The sequence below is a fragment of the Typopeltis vanoorti genome, chromosome 12, assembly GCF_054136105.1.
Source record: "Typopeltis vanoorti isolate ZY-2024b chromosome 12, IOZ_Tvanoo_1.0, whole genome shotgun sequence".
Lineage (NCBI taxonomy): Eukaryota > Metazoa > Arthropoda > Arachnida > Uropygi > Thelyphonidae > Typopeltis > Typopeltis vanoorti.
In genome coordinates this window covers 131,557,550-131,569,653 of record NC_143560.1, presented here as the reverse complement: position 1 = coordinate 131,569,653, position 12,104 = coordinate 131,557,550, and the positions used below count along the sequence as shown (strand labels likewise).

At 37.5% G+C, this 12,104-nt stretch overlaps 1 protein-coding gene across 1 annotated transcript in view; it reads right to left on the bottom strand.

Moving 5' to 3' along the window:
• The window catches only part of LOC150101230 (MAM and LDL-receptor class A domain-containing protein 2-like), a 1,363,156-nt gene that overhangs the window by 930,723 nt on the left and 420,329 nt on the right, over positions 1-12,104 (bottom strand). The window contains exon 17 of the mRNA XM_090402193.1: positions 1,097-1,219. Within this exon, the coding sequence (XP_090258319.1) occupies positions 1,097-1,219 (123 nt within the window). The remainder of the gene's footprint in view (positions 1-1,096; positions 1,220-12,104) is intronic.

The window sequence follows — 12,104 nt, the reverse complement described above, 5'->3', positions numbered from 1 at the left end:
CAAACTTAAGTACAATTATCATGGATGGATGCACAGTTTGCAGTGATCTTAAAGTTATATCTATGATTTTGGGACAACAAAGAGGACACCCCAAAGACTTGTGTTTTATATGTGAGTGGGACAGCTGAGATCGAGAGCAACATTGGATCAAGAAGGAATGGCCAGAAAGAGTCACATTAGAACCTGGAAGTAAAATTATGCTACACGAAACTTTGGTTGCTCGGGAAAAAATCCTTTTATTCTCGCTTCACATAAAGCTAGGATTGATGAAACAATTTGTCGAGGCTTTGTCGAAAGAAGGAGCATGTTTTAAATACATCTGTGCAAAATTTCCATTATTATCTACAGTAAAATTGAAAGAAGGTATTTTTAATTGTACGGACATCAGGAAATTTATGAAGGATAAACTGTTTGAAGAAAAAATGGCAATTGTTGAAAAAGAAACGTGGAAAACTTTGAAAGAAGTGGTGACGAAATTTTTAGGAAATCACAAGGATCCCAACTATAAAATAACTGTGGAAGACATGCTACAGAAATTCAAGGATTTATGATGCTCCATGAGCTTAAAAGTGCACTTTCTCAACTCTCATTCAGACTACTTTCCTGAGAATCTGGGAACTGTCAGTGAAGAGTAAGGAGAGCGATTCCACCAAGACATCAAGGAGATAGAAAAAATGTATCAGGGCAGGTGGAATGTCAACATGATGGCAGACTATTGCTGGATGTTGGACAGAGACGACCCGGGAAAAGAATTTCACAGAAAAAGTTCAAAAAGAAGCTTTGAAGTAAAAGAAAAGACACCACAACAAAATATAAAGTATGCACTAAAGATTAATCTTTAATTACTTTAATTAAAAATTTTTAAATACTGTTATCTTACTTAATATAATGCATTTTAAAGCTATTTTACTGTACATTGAGATCCATTTTGTGAAAAATCCTTACGTAATAGAGAAAAATGGAAGAAATATTTGAAATCAGCAGTCAAAAATAAATCAGAAACAGTTAATAGTTTCCAGACAACTTTTCATGACTTGAATTTTGCAGGTCTGTATGCATGGAACTATTTAGTAAGGTAAAATAAACTTCAACTTACCAGAAACATGATACCACAGAGTGAAACAGCTTGAAGGAGAGTAAGGAGGATGAATGACTTCACTTGATAAGACAGCTCTTTCTTCATTCCAATAAAACTGAGATTCCACGAAAACATACCAGCCTAGAAGCAAAAATCATTATTATTATTATTAACAACACCACAGACTTCCATGGAGTCAAAAGATTTATTGCCAGAGGTACGCACTGACACACTAAGCTCATCAAACCATGTTTTAAATTTATTCTGGCAATGCATTTCATTCACCAGCAAAATACCTGTACCTCAATCCCTTGATCACACCCTTCTTATACTGCTTCCAGAATTGACCTCAAGTTTTATCCACTCCAATTATATGAAAAATTTTCTTCCACATTAACCTGGTAATAATCGTTTACTAACTAATGTGCCTTATCATATCTCTTTATCCCTGAGGCTTTGCAAACTGCATTTCCTTAACAAGTCTTCGTACTCCACATCCTAAAGACCAGTTACTACCTGTGAATGTTCTCTGTACCCTTTCTAATATACCATTCATAACCATGAAAACCAAGCAACCGAATTTGTGCACACATAATCGGATGCGCCATCGCATCCGATTATGTGTGCTATAATTGGATTTGGTGGCTTGCAACTTGTGTGTTATAACACCTAATGTTCAGGTTTTTGACTACCACCACTATTAGATATTTTGCCTCCTCATCCTGCTTCAATATTTCTTAACCACAATGACAATTCATACTTCGCAACATTGAACTGATAGCTGTACTCACTTGCCACTCATATACTCTCCAGCTCTATCCATACCAATATCATTAATATACAAGCTAAACAACACTGGCCACAAAACCACAGACACTTATGACATGCACCACTATTGACTTTCCTCTTCTGGATTGCTGTATAACCACATACAATTTGCTAATCCCTATCAGACATCCAGTCACCTATCCTACTCACTAATTCAGTATCTAACCATCTCTGTTCCAGCTTATTTACCAACTTGTTGTGTGACAATCTATCAAGAGCATTTGTAAAATCTATGTATATTTCTGTATATGCATCTCCCTTATTCAATGTGTTCAACACCTTGTTATAGTACATGAGTAAATTGTATATAAAACATAGTAAAAACCCAGAGACTGAGTCTGGTAAAAATAATCCATTAGTCCTCATCAAGGCAGATCTCTCATCTCCTTTACCACATTTCAATTTTCCACACAAAGTGTATACTTTGCATCCCATCACTAGGATGCAAAGTATAAAAAAACTTACCAAATTTCAAACTTTACTTTGCAACACTGAACTTAATAAGCTCCACTTGCCTGCCCATTTAAACAGTCTATTCAAGTTTTACTGTAAGGTTACAACATATACTTGACTCTTCATTGTTCACCCAAATTTTGCATTATTAGAAACAGCTGCATATCACCAGTTACCCAATACCCCCAAAAAAGAGACATTTATATACAAATTGAATAACTATGGCCCCCAATTATAGATCCCTTCTGGCGCACCACTAGTGACTTTCCTCTTTCGGGATACTGCACTCCCAATATACAATTTTCTGATACCTATCTGACAGCCAGTCACCAATCCAGCTCACCATCCCTTTCAGTTGATTTAACAGCTTGTTTTGTTGCAGTCTGTGAAAAGATTCTGCAAATTTATACAACTCCCTTGCCCAAGAACTTACTTTAACATATCCATACTAATAACCAGTATATTGATACTATTAATCCATTTCTGAATCCTAGTTCTCACCAGTCAATCCAGTATCTTAACCACAACTCCAGATATACAGATTGACCTAAAATTTATAGCCAGAGCCTTGTCACCACCTTTATGCAGTGGAAGAATTTTACCTTTTTCCACTCTCTTGGAACCTGTGTTGTTGTAAGGTGCTTATTAAACTGGCATGCCAATTCCCTGGAATATTCTTTTAACAAGTCCTGATATCTCATCTAATTCTATTGCCTTATTGACAACAAGTTTGTTTATTTCCTCATATATATCCTGCTCGCTACCAATTATGCCATACTCTCTAATGTCCTCTACATTTGAGTTTTATGATTTCAACTTGATGAGGATGAACCAGCATTATTAATTTTTCACCGAATACCTCAATGATATCTTATACAGCAGTTACCATATCTGATTCTCATCTAATTCTATTGCCTTATTGACAACAAGTTTGTTTATTTCCTCATATATATCCTGCTCTCTACCAATTATGCCATACTCTCTAATGTCCTCTACATTTGAGTTTTTTATGATTTCAACCTGATGAGGATGAACCAGCATTATTAATTTTTCACCGAATACCGCAATGATATCTTATACAGCAGTTACCATTCTACCATTAAAGATAATGCATTTTCAGCATATTATAAGGTCAGATGAATCATTGGAAAAGGCATTTCTACTGGGGAAGATTGAAGGCAGAGAGAAGAAGAAGAAGAGTGTGAAAAAGCTGGATGGACAACATAAGGGAATTTACCAACTTGAAAACACAACTGCTGAAAGAAAAGAAAAGACACCAAATGAGATAGATCATATCAAAATGTTAATCTCTTATCATAGATTTTCAAAACATCTAGTGAGGCATGGCACTCTAAATAGAAATCATGACCTCATCTTGCATGATATCATTTACGCAACATAAGATTTTCATGTGTTTAACAGTACTGTCGTCTTCATTTCTTTTAAAGAAATATCTTCTTTCTCAGAACTTTACTCATTTGCATTTTAATTAAATCTTTCTGAAGATGCCCTCAGATATTAGGTAGTTAAACATGTCGTCATAAGTTTCTTCGTTCTTATTAAAAATATATATTCACTTATATATTTAGCCCTGATATTTTCTCTTGTTTAAAAATATAGGAAGTCTTGATGGGGAAATGAAGAAAAAGTAGCTTACTGACTCACTTATCCAAATAAAAGATAAGCTGTTCATCTTTTTTTTTTTTTCACGTTAGGCTCAGTGGCATGTCATGGTCAAGTAACTTGGCATCTTGCAAACCTGATTACTGCTTAAGATATGATAGTTAATCCTATCTGTATTGTCTGCTATGTCTGTAAATTGCATGTATTCCTAAAAATGAACTGTTGTGTTTGTTTACAGATGCCAGAAGTATCAGAAATAAGGGGAATAAAATGGTTTCATTGATTGAGTTTATTTGCACCAAAATCAGTGGAATAAGTGAAACATAGTTGAGAGAAGATGACATCGTAATGAGAATAGAAATGGAGGGATACAGTCTTTTACATGAGGATAGAAAGGGCAAGAAGGTAGGGTGAGTGCTGGTGATGGAAAACATATTTAATTGGATGTGGCTATAGGCCTGGGAATGTGGTGGGTGGTGATGAGGAAATGTCTGGATAACTTGGATTAGTGAACAAAGGAAGAGTAATTATTATGGGTGATTTTAATTCTGGCAGTATGGATTAGAATGAAGAGCTAGGATTTAGGAATAATGAAAATTTATTTCTTGAGTTCTTGAGAGATAACTATCTCAGGCAGCATGTAAAAGAGGACATGTGAGGATAGAGAGTTTTATATCTGATCATTTCATCAGAGGATGTAATTGTGAGAGGGGGTTTCACACTTTCCTCCACTTGGCAAAAGTGATAATAAAGTAATCACCTGTGTTGGCTAGTCATATGCAAACTTTACCAAGTAAAGGATATATGTGGAATTATAAGGCTGGTGATTATGACAAGCTTCGGGGACAGCTTGGAGCTATATCATGGAATGAGAAGTTGAGCGGTCAAGAAATAAATGCTGCTTGGGAACTGACAAAGAAATACATAACAGCATCAATGTGTGAATGTAGAAGGAAGAATGATCACGGCAATATGATGTTAATGGATGAAAGTGATAAAATAATAACTGCTGCAGAAGACATTGTTGAGGTATTCAGCAATCACCTTTTGGTTATCAGTTATTAATTTATAAGGGTGTTTCATCCTGATTAGGGTGGAATCATGAGGAACTTCATGTAGAGGACATAGAAGAGGATGGATTAATTGTGAATGAGCAGGAGGTATTTGAGGAAATAAATAAACCTGATGGCATAAAGGCAATAGGATTTATTATTATTATTATTATTATTATTATTATTAAACAAGACCTCATGGAGTCAAAGACTCATCTAGGAGGTCCTTTTATCTCACACACATCTCATCATACCGGGTCTTAAACACATTCAAACTCCTTGCAGACACCACACTCTCAGGCAAGGCATTCCAATCATTCACAACTCTGCACGAAAAAAACCTGCCTCTCACTCCCCTACTCACACCCTCTTTATACAGTTTCCAGGGATGACCTCTGGTTCTCCCCTGATCTCCCACTATTCGCTGTAGAACTTCTCCACCATTGATCCTATAGCAACCCCTTACCAACTTGTAGGTCTCTATCATATCTCCCCTCTTCCTTCTCTCCACTAGTCTCTGCAAATTACATCTTTTCAATCTTTCCTCATACTCGACATTCCAGAGGTCAGAAACTACCTTAGTCAGTCGCCTTTGGACCCTTTCCAACATCTCCTCATCCTTCTGAAAACCAGGTGACCAAATCTGGGCACAATAGTCCATGTGTGGCCTAATCAAAGCCTTATACAATGGAACAAGAATCTCCCTACTTCTACACGTCAGTGTCCTCCTCATCATTCCCAGAAGTCTTTGTGTTGTCTTCACAATTTTGGCGATGTGACCCCTAAATTTTAGATCCTTATCCACTATCACTCCCAGATCTCTTATTTCCTCTACTTCCAACAATATATTCTTACCAAGCATAAATTCTGCATCCCATCTTTGTTTTCCAAATTTTAAAACCTTACATTTTGCAACATTGAACTCACACCCCCATTTGCTTGCCCAATCACTCAATTTATTCAAGTCTTCTTGCAAGGCCACAACATCTTCACTACTCTTTATGGTTCTTCCCAACTTTGCATCATCTGCAAACAACTGAATATCTCCATCCAAATCTTCGCCAATATCATTAATATACAAGTTAAATAGTAATGGCCCTAAAACAGATCCCTGAGGCACTCCACTAGTGACTTTCCTTTTCCTGGATATTGCACCCCCATACACAACTTGTTGATACCTATCAGATAGCCAGTCTCCAATCCAATGCACTAATCTAATATCCAACCCCATCTGCTCTAGTTTGACTGTCAACTTATCATGAGGCACTCTATCAAAAGCTTTTGCGAAATCCAAGTATATTACTGTGTATCCTTCTCCTCTGTCCAAGGAAGCAGTCACTTTATTGTAATAAGTAAGTAGATTACTAAAACACGACCTCCCTTTAGCAAATCCATGCTGTCCATCAAAGATTATACCATTGTTGTCAACCCAACTCTGGATTCTAGCTCTCACAAGCTTCTCCAACAACTTAACCACAACACCCGACACACAGATAGGCCTATAATTTGATGCTTGAGTTCGATCACCTCCTTTATGAAGTGGCACAATCTTGCCCTCCTTCCACTCTTTAGGGACTTGACCAAGTGCAAGACTCGTATTAAAAAAATATGTCAAGGCAGGTGTCAACTCTCTGGCACATTCCTTCAGAATACGCGGTGATATATTATCAAGTCCCACAGCCTTATTTACATCTAGTTTACTCAACTCCCCAAACACCTCTTGCTCACTTACAGTCAGTCTCTCCTCCCCATCATCAACTGCTCTTAATCTCTCCATGAAGTCACATTCACAAGATTGAAAGATCTTTATGAACTGCTCATTAAGTATCTCCACCACACATTCTGCAACAGCTGTCTTTATACCATTTCCTCCAATCAATGTCATCCTTCCATAATCATTCTTTCTTTTGCTGGCTACATATCGAAAGAACTCCCTAGGATTCTTTTTAGCTTCATTAGCTAACTGCTGTTCATACCTCTCTTTAGCTACTCTCACCAACCAAGTCACTCTCCTTGCCTGGTCTTTGTAGAACTCATGAAATTGGTTACTTCCACTTCTCTTATGCTGCCTCCACAATGCCCTTTTTCTCTGTATTGCATGCTTAATCTCTTTATTCATCCATCTCACACCTAACTTATTTAACCTTCTCACCCGTGGTATACATTTAGACATTGCATCCACTAAATATTTTTTGAAAATCCCCCAAGCTGCATTGATCTCTTTTCCAGCTAACTCCTCATTCCATGCTACACCTGCAAGCTGTCTCCTGAGCTCTTCATAATCACCCCCCTTGTAGTTCCACATATACCCTTTTTTCACAGGGGTCCTTGCACTGCTGGCAACCACCCAAGTAATCACCTCATGGTCACTTTCACCAATTGGTGGATGATTTGATACCTCATTGATAATTACATCCTCCGATGAGATGACCAAATCCAAGACCCTTAATCCTCTTGTGCCCTCTGTTACATACTGTCTGAGGTAGTTATCCCTCAAAAACTCAAGAAACTCATTTTCTTTACTTCCAGTTGCTATCTCTTCATTCCAGTCTATATTGCCATTTAATATATCACTGTACATATTTAGGGATTGTTCCATGGAAATGGCAGTAGCATTAGCATGTCTGTTTAATAAAAGTCTTGCAACAGCACAGGTTCCAATGCAGTGGATGGAGGGTAAAATTGTTCCAATGTATAAAGGTGAAGATAAGACTCTAGTTTCAAATTATAGGTGGGTCTGTATATCTGGAGTTGTGGTGAAGGTACTGAAGAGATTTATGAGAGGTAGGATACAGAAATGGGTTGATAACAGCAGTACTTGCTGTGGTTATCAGCATGGGTTTGAGATAATTTTCAACTTATTTATGTACTATAACAAGGTGACAAATACCTTGGACATGGGAGATGCATATACAGTGGTATACTTAGATATTGCAAAAGCTTTTGATAGACTTCCACATGACAAGCTCTTAAATAATTTTAAACAGATGGGATTGAATAACAGACTTCTGAGTTGGATCAATGACTGGCTATTGGATAGGTATTATTATTATTATTATTAACCCAAAATCTCATGGAGTCAAAGACTCATCTGAGAGGTTCCTTTTATCACACACACATCTCATCATACCGAGCCTTAAACACACTCAAACTCCTTGCAGACACCACACTCTCAGGCAAGGCATTCCAATCATTCACAACCTGCCACTCACTCCCCTACTCACACCCTCTTTATACAGTTTCCAGGGATGACCTCTGGTTCTCCCCTGATCTCCCACCATTCTCTGTAGAACTTCTCCACCATTGATCTTATAACAACCTCTTAGGTCAGAAACTACCTTAGTCAGTCGCCTTTGGACCCTTTCCAACATGTCTTCATCCTTCTGAAAACCCGGTGACTAAATCTGGGCACAATAGTCCATGTGTGGCCTAATTAAAGCCTTATACAACAGAACAAGAATCTTCCTACTTCTACACGTCAGTGTAGTCTGCATCATTCCCAGAAGCCTTTGTGTTGTCTTCACAATTTTGGCAATGTGTCCCCTAAATTTTAGATCCTTATCCACTATCACCCCCAGATCTCTTATTTCCTCTACCTCCAACAATATATTCACCAAGAGAATATATTGTTGGAGGTAGAGGAAATAAGACAACAATAAATTCTGCATACCATCTCTGTTTTCCAAATTTTAAAACCTTACATTTTGCAACATTGAACTCATATCCTCATTTCTGTGCCCAATCACTCAATTTATTCAAATCTTCTTGCAAGGCCACAACATGTTCACTACTCTTTATGGTTCGTCCCAACTTTGCATCATCTGCAAACAACTGAATATCTCCATCCAAATCTTCGCAAATATTATTAATATACAAGTTAAATAGCAATGGCCCTAAAACAGACCCCTCAGTCATACCACTAGCAACTTTCCTCTTCCTGGATATCGCTCCCCCATACACAACTTGTTGATACCTATCAGATAGCCAGTCTCCAATCCAATGCACCAATCTAATATCCAACTCCATCCACTCCATCTTTACTATTAACTTATCATGCGGTAATCGATCAAAAACCTTAGCAAAATCGAAGTATATTACTGTGTATCCTTCTACTCTGTCCATGGAAGCTGTCACCTTATTGTAATAAGTAAGTACATAACTAAAACATGACCTCCCTTTAACAAATCTATGCTGCCCATCAAAGATAATACCATTGTTGTGAACAAAATTCTGGATCCTAGTTCTCACAAGCTTCTCCAACAATTTAACCACAACACTTGACACACAGATAGGCCTATAGTTTGATGCTTGAGTTTGATCACCTCCTTTATGAAGTGGCACAATCTTGCTCTCCATCCACTCCTTAGAAACCTGACCAAGTGCAAGACTCGTATTAAAAAAATATGTCAAAGCAGGTGTCAACTCTCTGGCACTGTCCTTCAGAATATGTGGTGATATATTATCAAGTCCCACAGCCTTATTTACATCTAGTTTACTCACTCCCCAAACACCTCTTGCTCACTCACAGTCAGTCTCTCCTCCCCATCAACAACTGCTCTGAATCTCTTCATGAAGTCACATTCACAAGATTGAAAGATCTTTATGAACTGCTCATTAAGTATCTCCACCACACATTCTGCTACAGCTGTCTTTATACCATTTTCTCCAATCAATGTCATCCTTCCATAATCATTCTTTCTTTTGCTGGCTACATATCGAAAGAACTCCCTAGGATTCTTTTTGACTTCATTAGCTAACTGCTGTTCAATACTTCTCTTTAGCTACTCCCACCAACCAAGTCACCCTCCTTGTCTCCACAATGCCCTTTTTCTCTGTATCGCATGCTTAATCTCTTTATTCATCCATCTCACACCTACCTTATTTAACCTTCTCAAGTCGTATCTCTTTATGATACGACTTGAGAAGGTTAAATCTGTGGCACACCACTAGTTTTCCAAAAGGGAAAGGTCACTAGTGATGTGCCACAGATGTCAGTTTTGGCACCATTGTTGTTCAATTTATATGTTAATAATATCAGGATGGGTTTAACTAGTGATATGCAGCTGTTTGCTGATGAAGAGAAAATTGGAGAGAATAATAGTCAAGCAAATGTTATGGCCTTACAGGAGGACTTGAATAGATTGCATGAATGGGTAGGTAAGTAGAACAATTAGTTGAATGTTGCAAAGTGTAAGGATTTTAAATTTGGTAAGCAATGATAGGATGCAAAGTATACACTTGGTAGGGAAACTTTAAATGAAGTAGAGGACATGAGAGATCCAGGAGTGTTGTTGAACAAGGACCTGAAATTCAGGGATCACATTCTACAAGGTATGAAGATGTCATATTGGATAATGGCAATGATGAGGAGCACCCTGACTTGCAGAAATAGAGAATTTATGGTGCAACTGTATAATGCCTTGACCTTTCCTCACATAGATTATTGTGCAGAGATTTGATCCCCATGTTTTAATTGTGAGGAAGATATGTTGGAAATTGTCCAGAGAAGATTCGGAAAAGTGGTCAGTGGTTTTTGGTGTGGAATACACAGATCGAGAAAATTGCAAAAAGTTGCAAAGTCTCATGAATAGGAGGAAGAGGGAGCAGAATAGGATTGAGACATATAAGTTAGTAAGAGGTTGTTATTAGGTTGGCTGAAGGAAAATTTTCATATAATGGGAGATGGGGGGGGGGGGGGTAGAACAAGAGGCCATTGCTGGCAACTGTATAAGGTGGTTGAGAGCAGAGGAATGATGAGTAGGTTCTTTGCATGGAGAGTGGCTGGTTAGTAGAATACATTGCTTTTGTGTGTTGTGAATGTAGACACATTGATTGGTCTTTGACTGCATAGAGGTCAGATGTTAATAATAATTACTCATACTAATAATAATGTGAAGGTTTAAGCTACAATCAAAAGATTAAAATTTATGACTATTATTATTATTACACCCTCTGTGTAGCAGGAAGACTCATCATGGATGATTAATTCAACTAATAACATATTTATCATATCAAATCTTAAAATCCTTAACACTCCTTTCGGATTAAAACACATTCTGGTAATGTATTGCATTCACAGACAATGCTCCATGTAAAAAATCTATTCAGCATACTCCACTTCTCCGCACTCTTACATTACCTCCAGGGTTAACCACTAATTTTTTCCATCTTGCCTTCTACTCTTTTTATATTCTCATTTGGATTAATCTGATAAAATCCTCTCACTAACTTAGTCTCTATCATATCATCTCTTTGACTTCTATGCACCAAACTCTGTAATCCACATCTCTTCAACCTCTCTCCATAGCCAGCATTCCAAAGTCCTGATATTTTCTTAGTCGCTAGCATCTGGACTCTCTCCAGTGGTTCCACATCACATTGAAAACCACATGACCAGATTTGAGCAGAAGAGTCCAAGTGTTGTTTGACCAGTGCCTTATACAGTGGCATAATCACTTGCTTATCCCTACAAGTTAGAGAACTTGTTACCATAACAGCAATATGCCCTCTAAACTTCATTCTACTGTTAACCAGCACTCCCAAATCTTGAAAATAATCCACTTCCTGCAGTAAAGCACCATTGATATCGTACACAGCCTTATATTTCTACACAACAAAATGCAACACCTTGCACTTGATATTAAAACTATAACCCCACTTCTTTGTCCAAGTGAAAAATGTATTAAAATCTTACCGAAGGGAATTAACATCAACAGTGCTACTTGTAATTCTTCCCAACTTTGCATCATCAGCAAACAATTGAAGATCCCCAGTCAATGCACATGAAATATCATTAACAAATAAGTTAAAGGTTGGGACCAAGAACAGAACCATGAAGCATGCCACTAGTCACCTTCCTTTTCTGAAACTGTGCTCCATCATAAACAACTTTCTGGTATCATTCAAAGGACCAATCTCATATTCAGCTAACCAATATGCTACTATTCCTATCTTCTGCAGCTTTTACACCAACTTATCATGTGGTAATCTATCAAACACTTTTGCAAAGTCCAATAATATCGCTGTATTTGATTATCCCTCATATAACACACTTGTTACCTTATCATAAA